The sequence below is a fragment of the Pecten maximus genome, chromosome 17 (genome assembly GCF_902652985.1).
Source record: "Pecten maximus chromosome 17, xPecMax1.1, whole genome shotgun sequence".
Taxonomy (NCBI): Eukaryota; Metazoa; Mollusca; class Bivalvia; order Pectinida; family Pectinidae; genus Pecten; species Pecten maximus.
Genome location: NC_047031.1, coordinates 13,687,047 through 13,708,389, shown reverse-complemented (window position 1 = coordinate 13,708,389; position 21,343 = coordinate 13,687,047). Strand labels below are relative to the sequence as shown.

The 21,343-nt window shown below is 37.1% G+C and overlaps 1 protein-coding gene across 3 annotated transcripts; it reads left to right on the top strand.

Annotated features, from left to right (window-relative positions):
• Positions 1-278: 278 nt before the first annotated feature.
• On the top strand, positions 279-21,250 carry LOC117315688. 3 transcript variants are annotated; one of them, XM_033870001.1, is made up of 24 exons: positions 279-348; positions 562-656; positions 1,365-1,550; positions 2,462-2,680; positions 3,617-3,736; positions 4,391-4,546; positions 4,770-4,891; positions 5,109-5,268; positions 6,113-6,186; positions 6,362-6,515; positions 6,919-7,088; positions 8,810-8,921; positions 9,263-9,461; positions 9,983-10,052; positions 11,564-11,754; positions 12,522-12,645; positions 13,475-13,665; positions 14,440-14,563; positions 15,895-16,085; positions 16,853-16,976; positions 18,268-18,458; positions 19,226-19,349; positions 20,504-20,743; positions 21,027-21,250. In XM_033870001.1, exons 1-24 carry the CDS (start codon positions 290-292, stop codon positions 21,051-21,053), a joined length of 3,423 nt encoding a protein of 1,140 aa, XP_033725892.1. In that variant the 5' UTR covers positions 279-289; the 3' UTR covers positions 21,054-21,250. The 3 variants fall into 3 exon arrangements, with proteins under 3 accessions (XP_033725892.1, XP_033725891.1, XP_033725893.1); XM_033870000.1 differs by having other exon boundaries at positions 21,024-21,250; XM_033870002.1 differs by lacking the exons at positions 12,522-12,645; positions 13,475-13,665 and having other exon boundaries at positions 21,024-21,250.
• The last annotated feature ends 93 nt before the right edge of the window (positions 21,251-21,343 follow it).

Below are 21,343 nucleotides of genomic sequence, written 5' to 3'. Positions count from 1 at the left end.
AAATTTTGTATTGATCAATCAGTTTTATTGTTAAATATATTTTGCCAAATACACTAATGAATGTCAGGAATAATTATCTATCAGTTGCAATAAATAGTGAATGCAATTTATCACGAATTAGGATCAATGACGTCACCAAGTGGTCAAATGAACAAAATGTGTTGGTGTCAAAGATAAGGAAATGCGAAAACAAGGCGTTGAAATGATCCATGTCAGAATAGGTTTTTACGACTGATTTTATGTGACAATTCATCATTTTCGTCAAGGTTCACTGGCGATAAAGCAGTTGATGCAGATAGCCTCGACGGATGAAGCAACTTGTAATTCTTGTAACGACAGCAGTTTCGCGTAAGTTTTGAAAATGTAATTGGCATTTAGTAGATAATCCAAACATAGATTTACAAAATAGTATGCTCCATGTTTTCACTCTAATGATATTCAGGTTGCATACTATTTGAATATGTTTAAGCTATTTCACTCGTGTATGCTGTATCCTACTGTTGGGACGGACATGTATTCTCCAAAGACTGAGCTTTATTTATGCTGTTCTATTTATTTCAGATTAAGATTAGGTTCCTGTGATTCCAACTTGTTGGTCACTGATCGTCTCACCAGTGGATATTGGTATGGTCAGAATCACTCTCCAAAACCGTCAGGTGTGTATCACTTCCTATTCGACACACCTCTTCACGGTGATAACGTATTTATATTCAAAACTGTTTATAGGTCTATTTAGTGGGATTCGTTTTATTCTCTTCGCGGTGTGAAAATCGCAGCGAAAAAAACATCAGTTCATGACATGATTGAAATGTCGAGCTGTGTTATTGATAAGTAACAGCACAAACCGCCTTATTTTCAACAAAATATTATCTCCCGACTAAAAATAAATACACAAATTTAAGCTGTAGTCAGTATTTTGTACTAACGGGTCGATTGTTGATGCACCCTATTAAAACCTAATACTATATATAGACAGTAAAACACTGCTGTTGTCTGACTTGCTAGCACACAAAACAAATTGATTTGGTTTGGTCTGGTTTTATTTGTTTAACGTCCTATCAACAGCTAAGGTCCTTTAAGGACAGCCTCCCGTGCGTGCGATATGCATGCGTGTGGTGAGGGCGTATGTGCTTTGGAGGCTGCGGTTTGTACGTGTTAAGTCTCCTTGTGATAGGCCGAAACTTTTGCCGATTTATAATGCTACCTTGAAGCATACTGCCGAAGACATCCAGCAGGACACTCCACTCGGTCACATTATACTGATACCACGGTAACATATAACTTATTTCAGAGTGTTCATACAAAAAAATGTATGTTCATATCCGATATATACAAAACTTACGTATGATTTCAATCTGTCATAGCTGACCCAGCCAGCGTCAAAGGAAAGTGTAGCCATGGTGGCCTGAGGGATTCTGGGAAGGATACTCCGGCGACAGGGGGTATCAATAAGGAGACTACTGACAGGAATCTTTCGCCACATTCTCATCTTCATCCCCAAGCTTCTGAGGCTGCCATCAAAGCTACAGTAGAGTTCTTCATTCATTTCAGTAAGCAGATCACAATAAACATATAAACAATTATTTTTTCCTCTCCAGTTTTTAATCTAAAAGTCGATATTAAAAGGTAGCACAGGTATTGAATTGGTTTTATTGAAGAACCAAGGAGTGATAACGTGTCTATAATTAAATCTAAAATTATAATTTCTTTGTTTATCATACAGTTTATAAGAAAATGACAAAATTCTGACCAAATCTGTTTTATTTCCAATTACAACTGCGGAACATTCACAAAACACGTCTTCGCTATGGATATCCAAAACCGATAAAAGATGTTCACAACAGACTGGCTGGTATACTCGGGTGTCGTAATCTCTTCGTCAGCACGAAGATAATTTGTAGTTCTTTTGAAATCCTTTCCCTAAAATACTTAAATCTAAAATTTAATAAAAACATATTAGATAAATATCCTGGGATATTTTAACATAATACCAAAATATATCGGTAATCTTCTAATGTAATTTAAAAGCTGATCTAGGTCATTTGTGCAGATAAAATGCTGATTACCACTTTATTAAAATTCCAAAGTATGATAGGTTTATTCATTTATATAAATGTCGGGCTCAGTATCAGATATATGCGTTTCCTGATAATTGAGAAGTAGTTTAAAGATTATCCGATATGACCTCTGTGACCTTCAATGTAGGTCTAGGTAATTCATTCTAATGAAATTGTTGGCATTTTACTCCAGCATGTTACCGACCCAATATTATGTCTAAGGGCCTTTGTTTATTTAGATGAGGTCGTTTAAGAAGTTGATCTTAGATACAGGTCGAAGTCAACGCGATCTACTACTGTATAGTCATAATGAGAAGCTATAGAATTAGAAGGCGCTGCAGATAATCGTGATAGGGAAAAAAAGTTTAATATCAAAACCATTTCAATTACCCGGTTATTCACAGCAAATGGAATACTCACAGACATTGATGAAGATAAAATTCTAAACCTTTTTGGATTGCAAATGAAATCGAGAACATCTCTTGGATTTGCTATCGACGTCAGCGGGTCCATGGGCAATGATATAGCACATGTGAAGTCGACGTTAAGTAAAAGAGTCAACCAAGAAAGAGAGGGTACTTTCGCACCAAGCAAATATGTGTTGGCTACATTCAATGACCCCGGTATGTATAACGTATGATAGTTAAAAAGTGTTAATTGCAAATGAATTGATAACATGTAAGTTACAATGCTGTTTTTGTCATTCCTAAATTCACATTTAAATATGGTATTCATACTATCGGGTGGTGAACACTTCTGGTAGATTTCCAGCCCCGAAGTTTGCCATTACCCTGGACACCATTGTTAAATCATTGATAACGGAGGCAACTGCGCGAAATAAGCAATAAAAAATATTGTTCAGGTAACATAATTAATCAACCAAAAATATATGTGATTCTATGGTTCGGATCTGTATAACGTACCGTCCCATCAACAGCTATGGTCATATCATTGAAGGACGACCCCCTCTGCGTGATGAGTATTGTGGGTGTTTTTCCCCCTAATGGTCCCTTAACAATTCGTCACTTTTGACCTGTTCGGCCCTGTTAAGATGACTTTTGTTCCTTGGCTGAGACACAGCAGGGTCTCTAAAATGGTAGTTGCTTCTTCTCTGGTTCGCTCGTTGACAGTATAATTTGACTGGGTAAGCTAATCTGCTTGGGTCGTCGGCAGTGTATTTCACTAAGGTAGCTCTATAAAATTGACATCCAGTTCGCCCTATCACATGAAGACAAAGACGAAAGACCACAGCCACTCAAAAACACAAATGCATCTTGCACACATATCTGCAAATCTTAAATGACCATAGCTGATGATACGACGACACAGACACGTGCCATCCGTCCAAGACATTTTTTTCTGTGATTTTATGCCATTCACAAAAACAGCAAAAACTCTTGGAAATAACATATTTTTCAGTGTGCATCATGTCTCCTATCCGTCTAGGAAGAACGTATAATAAATTATTTTGATTTTTTTTTCAGTCCTTGAATAATCTACGTTGATGTTGAATAGTCTGATCATCATTTTGATACGTTTCTATATAATTATATTTACAGAAAGTTTGACTACAGTTGCCAGTACTGTTGATGGTGATGAAATGATTCGATGGCTTGATGCACTTTCTGCCAATGGAGGGGATGATTGTCCAGAATATGCAATATCTGGATTGATGGCTGGTTTGTACTTAATTGTTCAATTTTAGTAAATTTCGGTTATCTAAACAACTCTAAATTATCATTCATTACAAACACTCACATACATCTCTAGTATGTGTTTTGAAGTTTTGGAAACATTCAATCCGTAAGTTATTTTTTTGTATTAAATGATCCTTAAATGGTCACAGTTGTATTTATATTCTATCTGGTATGCTAGCCTTAGTTTAGTGAAAACCTATTTTATCAGGTTTTGGACATTTCGTTTTTCCTATTTCGACGAACACTTTAGGTCCTTCGTATCATGGACTAGTTGAGGAAGGATGAAACAGCAGTATGGTACCATTATTTTGTTTTGGTCTACTGTATCGTACTCTCTATGGCTCTCTTTTAAATGTTCTGATGTTCCGATAAAGAATTGTACTAAGCACACTATACATCAGAACATTTAAAGAAAAGACCAAGATACATTAATCCTCAGGAACAGATATAGCATTTGATATAAGTAACGTTTTGAGACCACTTCGCATTTTTGTTTCATTTTTATCACGCATATTCATTGGATATTTTTTAATGACTAATTATTGTCTAGTGGTTTACAAGCGCTCCTCATCACCTGGTTTTGTCTCTGAGCACGTCTGTCGTTTGATGAATATACATATTTATCTTTTGTTGCAGCTATAGAACTCTCGGAATTAAATTCTGTAATCATTGTTGCCACTGACGCGGACGCTAAAGATACTGATAATGCTGCCACTGCTGTGGGTGCTGCAAATGCAAAAGGGATAAAAATTGAATTTCTACTTACCGGATCATGTTCTCGACGACGCAGATGTATGTCATTCTCTCTCTATCTCTGTCTGTCTGTCTGTCTGTCTGTCTGTCTCTCTCTCTCCATATGTTCTGTTCATATAACTTAGCTGAGTACTTCAAGCACCTAAGATATTGCAATAATATCATATTGACGTTCATGGTAAATACTAAATAATCTGAATATATGGATTATACAAATGACTTAATTCAATTTCATATCAAATTTACTCTGCCCTGTTTACAGATGTTCCATTAAGACAGAAAAGAGATTTGGCAACGTTCCAAAGTATTGCTGGTGGTACCGGAGGAACTGTGTATCGAATTTTTAGTAGGGAACTCCCCACAGTTCTGGATAAGTTGCTCGAGGTAAGATGTCACGTGTTTACATTTAAATGTCGATGACATTGGTGATACAATTAACAAATAATAACAAATAATGAAAAGATAATTAGAATTATCAAATTAGAAATCTTGCTGTATTTAAGAAGCATTTGTCTGAAAAAGGGTATGAAAGAACTTTTTTATCTCGGTGTAGCTGAACCCGAGGCTGTTATTTTAGATTTCTTCTTCTTGTAATTTCTAGGAAAGCTTTGCATCCTCTACATCGGTAATGGAATATTTTGTCCAGACAACATCAGAAGGCCCCTCTATGAATGTATATGTAGACAGTGAAATAGACAGCCTTGTAATCACAATCTCGGGTCCGCAGAGTCTAATTGAAGCGTCCATAGCAGACCCAACAGGTAAGTGTGTCGTCGAGTTAGGATGATGTGATACAATGTGCTGTTTAGTTTGGTTTTATTTGTTTAACGTCCTATCAATAGCTAAGGTCATTTAAGGACGGCCTCCCGTACGTGTGATATGCATGAGTGGTCAGTAGGTACGTGTGTTTTGGGAGGCTGCGATATGTTCGTGTTAAGTCTCCTTGTGATAGTCAAGATATGTTGCCAATTTATAATGCTACCTCACTGAAGCATACTGTCGAAGACACCAGCAGTACACCCCACCTGGTCACATTATACCGACAACGGGCAAACCTGTCGCCACACTCCCTAAAACTCTCACTTCTAAGCGAGAGTAGTGATTCTACTTTTCAGGACTCTGGTATGTTTTGGCCTGGGAACAGAACCCACGCCTTCCTCACAGTGGCGACGCGCAACAAAAAGCAATAAGTGAGGTGTTGTCAATGGAAACATTAGGAAGACGAAAATTGTTTATAAAGGAGAAAAAAGATAAGAGCCCGACTTTAGTCGCCTCTTACAAACCATTTGTGTTTTGATGGCGTAGAATATTACGTGCCTGTGCTTTGATGGTGTGGTATAGAATGTTAGTGAATGGTGAACATCTTGGTTAACTTAAAGAATATATATAGTTAGCGATGATTATATCGTCATGTGTTGACGTTGTTTGATAGTATGTCTTTTTCTGTTCCGACACCATAGAACAAGTATATTGTGTCCTCCTGTGCTTGTGGTATTTTGCGAAGCGAGACTAATGGTTTTTTTTATGGCAGCTGAAGTAGATCTATATTTGTGTCAATAGTTTCTTTATTGTTATTTTTATTTACATTTTGTATCTGAATTTCAGGAACAGTGGATATTTTTTCTACAGAAAATGCTACTCGGTCATATTCCAGTAACAGCATCACTATGACGATACAGGTAAGGCGGGACCATAAACAAGCGTTGATTATTTGGCATTTAAATGTCGCACATTTTAGAATTGCACATATTTGATCAAAATCAAAACATTTGCTTTTCAGTAGATGAACAAACAATACAGAATGTTAAAAATGCCCTATAACACTAACATAATTGTCACCGTTGTGCTTTGTAGAATCCGACGCCCGGTACCTGGGTACTGACGCGCTCTGCAATTAGACAGTGGGAAGTCAACATTAATGTGTACAGCGATTTAGATATAGACTTTCAGCTTATAGAGACTGACGACTCGGGGATATACTACGTATCCAACAGGAACCCAATATCAGGTATAGTATGGCGTCACATAGAGCAGAAAACCAAATAATACGTAACGCGTGGCCTCATCTATAATGAGTACCAAATAATAGATAAAAAATCCAGATGATAGGTATCGTCCGACGCTATCTATAACAGGAAGCCATATGGGTGACATCATATATTATCCAATATCCTAAACTCATGATTTAAAATAACTAAATAAACAATAGACGTTTCTGCTTTTTCCCTTTCATGGCTTTTTTTGGCAGATTTGAACACATTTGTGTCTTTTTATTTTCCCAAACTTCCTTTATAGAATTCCTCTCTTGTGATTCCTAGCACCACTAACGTGTCCAAGCAGATGCAGCTGTATCGATTTATTATCGTAATTTCAAATTGAATTGAAAGTTGCTATCCGCCTGTGTCTTTCAGGCGAAACCTACACACTGACCGTGGAAGTCTACAATCTGAACTCCGCCGCGTCATCATTTGCTATGAACATTCTTGACGAGGACGGAACTGTAACTGTCACCGCCCCGATTAACATCACGTTTTTACCGTCTATAACCACTGGCTATACTTCAATCGAGATCCCTTCTACAGTGAGTACCAACATCTCTCATCTGTTGCCATTAACTATTAATCTTACCTCGTTTGGATACCTCGGGCAGATTCTATTCGACCAATAGGTAGGCAGTGTTCACGGGCAATCTGATAATGTGTATCTTAAACAAGTTGTTTGCCCACATAACCTCTATGTATTTTCTTCATTTCATCAAGTAGGATATAAACAGATACAACATGCACAGTTGTAATAATACATGTATTTACGTAAGATAAGAATGCATTGCTGTTCATCTTATATATTTACTTAGCTAACGATTGGACGTTAAACCAACAATACTATAGTTCAACCAAAAATTCATTATTTCTTATATTTTGTGTCTTTAGAACAATCCTTCTCTGACGAACTGTATACATTCTTGATGGTAAAACTGTAGAACAGAATTATATTGATTGCGGTACTTTTAAGTGTTAATATCTCTTGACGTTAAGTGTGAAATTGCTTTTACATAAAATAATGGCGCGTCCAAATAAAGCATATTCTGTAAGTATGGTCACAGCTAAGCTAGGTACAGTTCCGAGGGTAGTTGGTACGTTTATCCTTAAAGATTATGTATTCCATTTTATATATTGGGTAATCTGCAATGGGTATTTTCAATTTTGATCTCGCCCATTACAGTTTATTTTACTGTCTTTTCGTCTTTCCTCAATGTATATTTCTTTAGTTAAAGAGTTTAGCTGAAAAGTTATCTTCAACACTTTGAATATGATTGAATTGTGACATACTTTTCGCTTCAACAAAATGTGAAGGCAAATATGTTGCAAGTCAAAAAGATAATATCACAGACCAAGCCGTTGTATTCTAAAAAAATTACACTGTGTAATTTACAGCAATAAACTTTAAAAATAAAACATAAAATACAACAGTAAAGGGAAAATAACTCATTCGCAAATCTCAAACGTCCGACACAAAAAGTACAAATACAGCTATTATTTAATTATTATTGAACATAATTATATAAATTACACTCCACTCAGTTATTGACAGAAATTGACCAAAAGTCCATGTGCATATACGAGAGCTGTCAAACCTATCTTAAATTTAACTGAAAACATAACAAGTTTAAGTGCTACGGAAGACACTTGATACATTGTACAAACTTCAAGAATAACAGAATGTATTTCTTTTTTCCGTTACACCGTATGAATAAAGAAAATAAGGAAATTGTGCAATATTTGAGGTAGATAACGACTCTCCGGACGTTCTTCCTCAGGAATGACTCAAAACTTAAGACAGTTCTCCGAATATATTGCTCCATTTCGCCTAATCTACTCTGGAGATCAGGCATTTGTTTTTTGAACGTCAGTAATACCAAACTTGAATGAGCGTGTCCTTGATAATGTCATAACTGAAAAGTTGAAAAAACAACTGCACTAATGGAATCAGGGTCGGTGATTTTATTTATATATTAGTGTTAATACTCTCCTTGATAGCTAAATCCATGAAGGACTACCTGTTGAATAAAGCCATGAATCTGATTTACATGTATGTAGTACATGATGTAGAATGATACGATAGTAAAATGTATCCATAAGTTTATGTTAGCGAAACATGGCGACTCAAATGGTGGCCACTGGTCGCGTATAAAGTACGAATATGTGTATGTTGAGCTTACCTGGCGTAAGTAGAGTATTTCGGAAACCAGAAATCTCGACGTGTTATGATATATTCTTCATTCTGTGAAAATTGACGTTTCAGAACTTTTATGTCCAATTGAGTGGGATTGATCAGAATGGCTTCCAGTTCAAAAGAATGGCGGGGACATTAGTCAAACCTGTCGCTGTAGATTTATTCGTACAGCCAATTTTTGGTGAGTCAAATCTAAGTTAAACGATGGAATGAAGCATATTCCGCTTCTTTATTAACTATAATCGTCTAGACATGTTTCACTAACAAGGGTTATTTTGTGTTCAGTAATTTTTTTTATCTTATTATCTAGAACAGCGAAAGTACAATAACATTAGAATAACATTAAACATTAATTAATGATGTAGTTCATTTTACTTTTTACTTCAACTTCCGAAGCTTTTAAAATATTACAAACCGGCATTTCAGTTCTGCAAGACATTACATTTTTTCTAATCTCTCTAAGCACACACTTGTATGCTTCTTAGCGATGTCTGTGTATACTTCGAATAAAACATGATGCAGGGAACCTTGTCATCGGAACTCCTCGGGACGTTACCTATACACTGCGTAACCTGGGTGACACTACAGAAACCTACACCGTTATTATCGTCGATGATAAGGGTCGAGTCCTCTCTCCATCGTCAAGACATCACAGTGTCAACGCAGGGAAGAACATAACTGGCACATTTCAGTTATCCAGCATCGTCGAACTGGAATACATGTATGTAATGAGTAGTTTGTATAATAGATACCAGACTGTCAGTGAATCTATTCTTACATGATTTTCAGTATTTCAATAGCAAACGCTGAAAAATCGGCGATAATCTAACAAAAAACTTTATATAATGATGAAATAGCGAGGTAAATATCAGGAGAATAAAAACATGCAAATGTGACCTTGATTCTTGATTATATAAAGGGGATGGATATGAATGTTAAATATATATGTATATGAGGACCCTTACACATTAAAAGGAGAATAAAATCACAGGTGTCCCTCAATGACAAGTTTCATCGGATTAATTTTCTAAAACAGTTGGAAATCTATGTTAAATACAGATATTACCACATTTTCAAGAGAAGCAGCAAAATGATTTTTAATCTTTGACACTCCTGGCTTTAATATAAGCCTGGGAACCAATAGGCAATTCTAATAATTATTAAAAAATGTTTATCGTAATGGTGAAAAGAAAACGAGGTTGTCAATAAGTTACTGCAAATTAATAAATATTTATATTGCAGAACCTATACAGTCAGTGTCAACGTTCATGGATCATCCATTGTTCTACAGTCAACGACAAACACAGCCATGGTATAAAAACATTACATATCTGTAGTTGTTACAGCTGTAGAATGTAGTTAATATTTCTAAATTCATTTTAGCATCGATGTCAATTATTTTTTAGTTTCAAAGGGGTATGAAAAAAGTTGTTTGCAAACTGTATGAATCAAACAATCAACACTTATAATTAATTTTTGAAACTTTAAACATTAAAACATTTGTTTGTACAATTAAACTGATCTTATAAAGGATTCTTTTTACACAAATCAATACGCAATGCCAATGGCCGTATTGTTTTACGTCAATTATTTCGCGCCATTTTGGGATTTTTTTCATAGAGGTATAGCGCTCAGCATATTTGGAGTGGGACGACTGGTTGGCCCGTTGTCAGTATAATGTGACCGGGTTGGGTGTGCTGCTGGATGTCTGCGGCAGTATGCTTCAGTGAGATAGCACTTTAAATCGGCAAAAGTTCTGGCCTATCACAAGGAGACTTTACACGAACATACCGCAGCCTCCCAAAACACACATACGCACTCACCACACGCATACATGTCGCACGCACGGGAGGCCGTCCTTAAATGACCATAGCTGTTAATAGGACGTTAAACAAAATAAACCAAACCAAAAAAATGAAAAAAATTCTCAACCAATCATGAAGCCCCATTCTGTATAGAAACAATAGACAATTCATTATATTTGAATGACATGCACCCATGTATTATCTTTCCTCGGAAAACAGTGAAATTTCGTAATCTGGAACTCTGATAACTCAAAGTTCCTACAGCAACAATTATCTACATAAAATATACTCGGTTACCTCAAACACTGCCCTTCAAGGAGGGCTAGGCATTGTACCTACTTTCTGAATTGCACAATGTGGTATCTTGATCTTTCCCTCTTTTTCTTCTTAATGTCTCCCATTACAATGCCGTACTACTGGACTTCAGTTGAGCGTTCGCACATGTGATGGAGGCTTTAGGTTTTTTCCTCTGTCCAAAACATACTAGAATCTATAACATAGTAGTAACTGCTCCTGTTTAACGTTCAGCAGTTTGAAACTAGTCGTCCGATGTTAGTATGATGTGACCGGGCGGGGTGTCCTGTTGGATGTCTTAGGTAGTATGATGTGACCGGATGGGGTGTCCTGCTGGATGTCTTTGGCAGTATGTTTCAGTAAGGTGGCACTATCAAGTCGACATCAGTTTCGTGCTTTTAAAGGGAAGCATCCTCCCAAAAGACAAAAATACTCACCACCCACATGTTTCTCTCACAAAGGGAAGTCCTTCCTTAAAAGACCACGATTGTTGATAGGACGTTAAACAAAGCAAAACATCACCTAATGTACCTCGATTCCTAGAATATAACAATATTTTGATGACCTCGCTTCTACTGTTGATACAGGAAAGTTTGATACATTTAGAATTGCAACAATAGTAGAAAAATGCATGATTATTATATTGCTTTACATGGTTATTCTTTTTCCGAAAAGAATCTCATTAGTCAAAGTAATCAATGTCTGATACTGATTCCTTATGCAGGTCACTGGGCCGTTCTGTTCGTCAGTGATGACGTCACCTAAATGCAACCAGGTCATTGCCGAGAGTAGCTATTGTTCGTCGTTTACGTGGTCTGCTACTGCTGTGTTTTCGTTTGACGTATGGAAATTCCAAGTCGCCGATGACGTCACAGTAACAATTGACGGTGACAACAGCACACGTCTCCATATCAAGTGAGTAATGAATACTACTGATTACTTCGATATAAACTGTCATCTACTGTATATTTGGAAATATTTGTGTGGATTTTATTTCCGAATGCCATTAAATACATCGCGAAAATAAATACTCAGTGCATATTTTGTATAGACACAAATAAGGAAGTATTTACCGACACAGTAAGTCCGTCTGGGACTGCAAAATATTAGCTCTGTATACTATACACAGTAACTAGCGTTGTCATAATTGTGATTTTCTGATTGTTGTGTGTTACTGAAATGCTAGTATGCTGTTAATCTAGAATGTTGGATTGATGAATGATAATCAATATGGTCCGAAATATTTTGTTTTTAAATGTAATACAGAAATGAACTTATTGTTTATGAGAGTAACTGATGTTCGAAATATTGTAATAGAACCATACATTTTTAGTCAAGAAATCTCGTCATATATTCAATATGTAAATGCGTTGAAATTGAAATAGATGTATGAATACAAAAAAAAGTTTCTTTTAGATATGAAAAAAAATAAATTCAAAAGTCAGCAAAGTGGTCACCTGTCTTACCGCGTGGGCTTTCCCAGGGTACTCCAATTTCCTTCCACATTATGACCTGTCTGGTGCAGTTTCATCTTGGCAAACAAGACTGGTTCTAATGAGTGGATAACATGTAAAATGAATAACGTTAAATTTTTAAGTTTTTGGCGTAACACGGAAAATCTAATCCGAGTTGTCTGCACTGATAATAGTTTACATATAATTAAACGTTCTGCTTTGTTTCAGTGGAAATTGCTGTGTTAGAAATTTTACAGTAGATGCGTCCCCATCAACCGGACGTGGTTGCCAGGTGTCACAGTTGGTAACTGCATCAACGTCGTATCAATTGGTGGTTAATGACGACAGCAAGGTATATTTTTGGTTGTAATACACAGGACGGGACTAAAAGTTAAGCCCTGTAGAATTATTTTTTTCTTTCGTGTCTTTAATAGATATTGAAGAGTCCAAAATAATGGTAGTTGCTACTTCTGCTTTCCGCTCACAATATTAGGACTGAGACGTCTGGTTAGCCCGTTGTCAGTATAATGTGACCGGGTGGGGTGTGCTGCTGGGTGTCTTCGGCAGTATGCTTCAGTGAGATAGCACTATGAATCGGCAAAAGTTCGGGCCTATCACAAGGAGACATAACACAAACACACCGCGGCCTTCCAAAACACACATACCCACTCACTACACGCATGCATATCGCACGCACGGGAGGCCGTCATTAAATGACCTAAGGTGTTGATAAGACGTTAAACAAAACAAACCAACATAGATCTGCTGTGAGACTTTGTAGTTTTACCTTATTTGTTGTGTGTGTGTATTTTCCTATCTTTCATGTCTTATGTTTCTTTATCATCTATTCAAACTCACGTAGACTCCCATCTCTCATGCCACTGGCTGTTGATATTCCCCTTGATACCTTCCCAACTCTATATCTATTGCCAACTCCAAATATCACCTTCATGAAGACAAGAATGTCAACGTGACCGTTCTATTCAATGGATTACATTAGAATAAGCCTAAAACGGCAACATGTTTCGCTTCGACTTTTGATACAGGACAGTTTGATACATTTAGAATTGCAACATAGTAAAAAATGCATGATCATTATATTGCTTTACATGGTTATTCTTTTTCCGAAAAGAATCTAATTAGACAAAGAAATCAATGTCTAATTCCGATTCCTTATGCAGGTCACTGGGCCGTTCTGCTCGTCAGTGATGACGTCACCTAAATGCAACCTGGTCATTGCCGAGAGCAGCAATTGTTCGTCGTTTACGTGGTCTGCTACTGCTGTGTTTTCGTTTGACTTATGGGTATTCCAAGTCGCCGATGACGTCACAGTTACAATTGACGGTGACAACAGCACACGTCTCCATATCAAGTGAGTAATGAATATTACTGATCACTTCGATATAAACTGTCATCTACTGTATATTTGGAAATATTTGTGTGGATTTAATTTCCAAATGTCATTAAATACATCGCGAAAATAAATAATCAGCGAATATTTTGTATAGACAAAAATAAGGAAGCATTTACCGACAAAGTAGGTTCGTCTGGGACCGCAAAATATTAGCCCTGTGAAATATAACAAATACACAGTAATTAGCGTTGTCATAATTGTGATTTTGTTATTGTTGTGTGTTACTGATATGCTAGTATGCTGTTAATCTAGAATGATAGATTGATGAATGATAATCAATATGGTCCGAAATATTTTGTTTTCAAATGTAATACAGATATGAACGCATTGTTTATGATAGTAACTGATGTTCGAAATATTGTAATAGAACCATACATTTTTAGTCAAGAAATCTCGTTATATATGCAGTATGTAAATGCGTTGAAATTGAAACAGATTTATGAATACAAAAAAAGTTTCCTTTAGATATAAAACAAATAAATTCAAAAGTCAGTAAAGTGATCACCTGTCTTACCGCGTGGGCTTCCCCTAGGTACTCCAATTTCCTTCCACATTATGACCTGTCTGGTGCAGTTTCATCTGGGCAAACAAGACTGGTTCTAATGAGTGGATAACATGTAAAATGAATAACGTTGAATTTTTAAAAGGTTTTGGCGTAACAGAAAATCTAATCCGATTTGTCTGTACTGATAAAATTTTAAATAAAATGAAAAACAATGTACTTTGTTTCAGTGGAAGTTGCTGTGTTAGAAATTTTACAGTAGATGCGTCCCCATCAACCGGAAGTGGTTGCCAGGTGTCACAGTTGGTAACCACAACAACGTCGTATCAATTGGTGGTTAATGCCGACAGCAAGGTACATTTTTGGTTGTAATACACAGGACGGGACTAAAAGTTAAGCCCTGTAGAATTATTTGTTCTTCGTATCTTTAATGGATATTGAAGAGTCCAAAATAATGGTAGTTTCTACTTCTGCTTTCCGCTCACAATATAAGGACTGAGACGTCTGGTTCGCCCGTTGTCAGTATAATGTTACCGGGTGGAGTGTCCTGGGTGTCTTCGGCAGTATGCTTCAGTGAGATAGCACTATAAATCGGCAAAAGTTGCGGCCTATCACAAGGAGACTTTACACGAACATACCGCAGCCTCCCAAAACACACATACGCACTCACCACACGCATACATGTCGCACGCACGAGAGGCTGTCCTTAAATGACCATAGCTGTTAATAGGACGTTAAACAAAATAAACCAACCCCCCCCCCCCCCCCAAAAAAAATGAAAAAAATTCTCAACCAATCATAAAGCCCCATTCTGTGTAGAGACAATAGACAATTCATTATATTTGAATGACATGCACCCATGTATCATCTTTCCTCGGAAAACAGTGAAATTTCGTAGTCTGGAACTCTGATAACTCAAAGTTCCTACAGCAACAATTATCTACATAAAATACACTCGGTTACCTCAAACACTGCCCTTCAAGGAGGGCTAGGCATTGTACCTACTTTCTGAATTGCACAATGTGGTATCTTGATCTTTCCCTCTTTTTCTTCTTAATGTCTCCCATTACAATGCCGTACTGCTGGACTTCAGTTGAGCGTTCGCACATGTGATGGAAGGCTTTAGGTTATTTCCTCAGTCCAAAACATACTAGAATCTATAACATAGTAATAACTGCTCCTGTTTAACGCTCAGCAGTTTGAAACTAGTCGTCCGATGTTAGTACGATGTGACCGGGCGGGGTGTCCTGCTGTATGTCTTAGGTAGTATGATGTGACCGGGTGGGGTGTCCTGCTGGATGTCTTTGGCAGTATGTTTCAGTTAGGTGGCACTATAAAGTCGACATCAGTTTCGTGCTTTTAAAGGGAAGCATCCTCCCAAAAGACAAAAATACTCACCACCCACATGTTTCTCTCACAAAGGGAAGTCCTTCCTTAAAAGACCATGATTGTTGATAGGACGTTAAACAAAGCAAAACAACACCTAATGTACCTCGATTCCTAGAATATAACAATATTTTGATGACCTCGCTTCTACTCTTGATACAGGACAGTTTGATACATTTAGAATTGCAACAATAGTAGAAAAATGCATGATTATTATATTGCTTTACATGGTTATTCTTTTTCCGAAAAGAATCTCGTTAGTCATAGTAATCAATGTCTGATACTGATTCCTTATGCAGGTCACTGGGCCGTTCTGTTCGTCAGTGATGACGTCACCTAAATGCAACCAGGTCATTGCCGAGAGTAGCTATTGTTCGTCGTTTACGTGGTCTGCTACTGCTGTGTTTTCGTTTGACGTATGGAAATTCCAAGTCACCGATGACGTCACAGTAACAATTGACGGTGACAACAGCACACGTCTCCATATCAAGTGAGTAATGAATACTACTGATTACTTCGATATAAACTGTCATCTACTGTATGTTTGGAAATATTTGTGTGGATTTAATTTCCAAATGCCATTAAATACATCGCAAAAATACATACTCAGCGAATATTTTGTATAGCCAAAAATAAGGAAGCATTTACCGACAAAGTAAGTCCGTCTGGGACTGCAAGATATTAGCTCTGTATACCGTACACAGTAACTAGCGTTGTCATAATTGTGATTTTGTTATTGTTGTGTGTTGCTGATATGCTAGTATGATGTTAATCTAGAATGTTGGATTGATGAATGATAATCAATATGGGCCGAAATATTTTGTTTTCAAATGTATTACAGGAATGAACGCATTGTTTATGAAAGTAACTGCTGTTTGAAATATTGTATTAGAACCATAAATTTTTAGTCAAGAAATCTCGTCATATATGCAGTATGTAAATGCGTTGAAATTGAAATAGATGTATGAATACCAAAAAGTTTCCTTAAGATATAAAACAAATAAATTCACAAAGTCAGTAAAGTGGTCACCTGTCTTACCGCGTGGGCTTCCCCTGGGTACTCCAATTTCCTTCCACATTATGACCTGTCTGGTGCAGTTTCATCTGGGCAAACAAGACTGGTTCTAATGAGTGGATAACATGTAAAATGAATAACGTTGAATTTTTAAAAGTTTTTGGCGTAACACGGAAAATCTAATCCGAGTTGTCTGCACTGATAAAATTTTACATAAAATTGAACGTTTTGCTTTGTTTCAGTGGAAGTTGCTGTGTTAGAAATTTTACAGTAGATGCGTCCCCATCAACCGGACGTGGTTGCCAGGTGTCACAGTTGGTAACTGCATCAAAGTCGTATCAATTGGTGGTTAATGCCGACAGCAAGGTATATTTTTGGTTGTAATACACAGGACGGGACTAAAAGTTAAGCCCTGTAGAATTATTTATTCTTCGTATCTTTAATGGATATTGGAGAGTCCAAAATAATGGTAGTTGCTACTTCTGCTTTCCGCTAACCAAATTATGAGTGGGACGTCTGGTTAGCCCGTTGTCAGTCAGTATAATGTAATCGGGTGGGGTGTCCTCCTGGATGTATTCGGCAGTATGCTTCAGTAAGATCGCACTATAAATCGGCAAAAGTTCCGGCCTATCACAAGGAGACATAACACAAACAAACCGCAGTATCCCAAAACACACATACCCACTCACTACACGCATGCATGTCGCACGCATGGGAGGCCGTCATTAAATGACCTAAGGTGTTGATAAGACGTTAAACAAAACAAACCAACATAGATCTGCTGGGAGACTTTGTAGTTTTACCTTATTTGTTGTGTGTTTGTATTTTCCTATCTTTCCTGTCTTCGGTTTCTTTATCATCTATTCAAACTCACGAAGATAGAGGTTACACAACGAGTGGTTGTTGGATATGGAATTGATTTCACATGAGTAAGTTATTTTTTAAAAGTTACAAAAGACACGAGCTTTAGCGAGTGTTTTTTCCAACTTTTAAAAAATAACTTACGAGTGTGAAATAAATTCCATATCCAACAATTTCGAGTAGTGTGACCTGTTTCTACCAAAACAATATCGGCAGTAGCAAAGGGAAACGTGGCCAAGTACAATTTCGCGTATGCAAATAAAGTGTACCGGTGACGGCTGGGACCCGGTGATGTGACGTCATTAGATTATTGATGACGTCAATAACAACTGCAGCTTGGGTCAAAGTTCACCGTGTTAGCCAATCAAAATGCGTACAGAGTTTATACCACGTGTGGTATAAACAGATTGTTAATCAACAGCTGTAATGATTAACTGGTGGTCTGAGAGTTAAATAACACAGGGTATTGCGGTAGAAACTCCCATCTCTCATGCCACTGGCTGTTGATATTTCCCTTGATACCTTCCAAACACTATATTTATTGCTAACTCGAAATAAAACCTTTATGAAGACAAGAACGTCAACGTGACCGTTCTATTCAATATATTACATTAGAATAAGCCTAAAACGGCAATATGTTTCGCTCCGACTGTTGATACAAGACAGTTTGATACATTTAGAATTGCAACATAGTAAAAAATGCAAAATTATTATATTGCTATACATGGTTATTCTTTTTCCGAAAATAATCTAATTAGTCAAAGAAATCAATGTCTAATTTCGATTCCTTATGCAGGTCACTGGGCCGTTCTGCTCGTCAGTGATGACGTCACCTAAATGCAACCTGGTCATTGCCGAGAGCAGCAATTGTTCGTCGTTTACGTGGTCTGCTACTGCTGTGTTTTCGTTTGACTTATGGGTATTCCAAGTCGCCGATGACGTCACAGTAACAATTGACGGTGACAACAGCACACGTCTCCATATCAAGTGAGTAATGAATACTACTGATTACTTCGATATAAACTGTCATCTACTGTATATTTGGAAATATTTGTGTGGATTTTATTTCCAAATGTCATTAAATACATCGCGAAAATACATACTCAGCGAATATTTTGTATAGACAAAAATAAGGAAGCATTTACCGACAAAGTAAGTCCGTCTGGGACTGCAAGATATTAGCTCTGTATACCGTACACAGTAACTAGCGTTGTCATAATTGTGATTTTGTTATTGTTGTGTGTTGCTGATATGCTAGTATGCTGTTAATCTAGAATGATAGATTGATGAATGATAATCAATATGTTCCGAAATATTTTGTTTTCAAATGTAATACAGAAATGAACGCATTGTTTATGAGAGAAACTGATGTTCGAAATATTGTAATAGAACCATACATTTTTAGTCAAGAAATCTCGTCATATATTCAATATGTAAATGCGTTGAAATTGAAATAGATGTATGAATACAAAAAAAGTTTCTTTTAGATATGAAAAAAAAATAAATTCAAAAGTCAGCAAAGTGGTCACCTGTCTTACCGCGTGGGCTTTCCCAGGGTACTCCAGTTTCCTTCCACATTATGACCTGTCTAGTGCAGTTTCATCTGGGCAAACAAGACTGGTTCTAATGAGTGGATAACATGTAAAATGAATAACGTTGAATTTTCAAGTTTTTGGCGTAACACGGAAAATCTAATCCGAGTTGTCTGCACTGATAATAGTTTACATATAATTAAACGTTCTGCTTTGTTTCAGTGGAAGTTGCTGTGTTAGAAATTTTACAGTAGATGCGTCCCCATCAACCGGACGTGGTTGCCAGGTGTCACAGTTGGTAACTGCATCAAAGTCGTATCAATTGGTGGTTAATGCCGACAGCAAGGTATATTTTTGGTTGTAATACACAGGACGGGACTAAAAGTTAAGCCCTGTAGAATTCTTTTTTTCTTTCGTGTCTTTAATGGATATTGGAGAGTCCAAAATAATGGTAGTTGCTACTTCTGCTTTCCGCTCACCAAATTATGAGTGGGACGTCTGGTTAACCCGTTGTCAATCAGTATAATGTAATCGGTTGGGGTGTCCTCCTGGATGTATTCGGCAGTATGCTTCAGTAAGATCCCACTATAAATCGGCAAAATTCCGGCCTATCACAAGGAGACATAACACAAACACACCGCAGTCTCCCAAAACACACATACCCACTCACTACACGCATGCATGTCGCACGCATGGGAGGCCGTCATTAAATGACCCAAGGTGTTGATAAGACGTTAAACAAAACAAACCAACATATATCCGCTGGGAGACTTTGTAGTTTTACCTTATTTGTTGTGTGTGTGTATTTTCCTATCTTTCCTGTCTTTCTTTATCCTTTATTCAAACTCACGTTGACTCCCATCTCTCATGCCACTGGCTGTTGACATTCCCCTTGATACCTTCCCAACTCTATATCTATTGCTTACTCTAAATAGGCAAAAGTCCCGGCCTATCACAAGGAGACTTAACACAAACATACCACAGCCTCCCAAAACACACATACGCACTCATCACACGCATACATTTCGCATGAACGGGAGGCCGTCCTTAAATGACGTTGTATGTTAATAGGACGTTAAACCAAACCAACCTTACTCCAAATATGACCTTTATGAAGACAAGAGCGTCAACGTTACCGTTCTATTCACTTGATTGCATTTTAGTTTATAGATAGTTCTTTTGTTTTTGCTTAGAATTTAATTAGAATTAACCTAAAACAGCAACATGTTAAGGAATGAAACTATAAGCTATTGCCTGACCTTCTAAGATATGCAAAGTAGTTGGATACCGCCTGCACATTAAGGCCTGTATCAATTACTACTGTAAATAAAATTACAATTCATTTCACTGCTGCTAGTGATTAAATTAGTACGTGGATGTGGTTGGACCATAGATACCACTGCTGCTGCTGATTGGTGGTAATAATTAATTGATATGTGAATATAAAATGTATCTTTGAAAAATAAAAACAAAATAACAAACAAACAAAACATTCTACAGGATGACGATGAGGCCAGATCTGAGGACACGGGTACTAATATCGGGCTGATCGTCGGGGTACTACTTGGAGTAGGCATCCTCGTACTGGCTGTAACAGGCTTATTGATGTACGTCTCACGGAAAACGGATGCTGTGAAAGATGATGGCGTGATAGAATTTCAAGACAAAACGCATGCCGACACTTCACAGGGAACGCGATTCGATCCAAAGTTACTTGATCCCAAATCACTGCAGTACCATGTAAGTATAATATTTCAACTTATTTGAATGCTATGCACGGAGTTTTAAGTAATTATTAGTTATTTAATGCGTTATGGTAAAGTTAACGCTATTTAGAAATGACGTAATACTGGATTTAAAACAATGGACTTATCATGATCAATATTATGAAAGGAATAGTGTTGTCGATGTTGATCAGTTGATAGTATACTTAGACAGCATTGACATGTTAGACCGGTGAAAATTTACAACTATACATTATGTTCATGAAGTAAGGAAAACATATTTTTGTATATTTTAGCAGGATGATGTTAACGTCATTTCCGCCTGAGGCTACAAGGCTGAGTTGGAGTACCACTAACCTTGGCGAAGGACATGGACAATCTCGAATGCAGTTGTGTGATAAATACTGTAGCTAGATTACAGTAGGACGACATCGAATCGTTTTGATGACATACTTTTGGGACAAACAATCGTGTACCAACTTACCAAAGGGATTTTTTTTTATATAAATCAATTTCATTTGTCTGTTTTCTGTCCTGCGTTTTCCTCGATCCGTAATCCATCCGTAACAATTGTTATATATTTGACTTCCTCTTGATCAATTGACCTTTACACTGA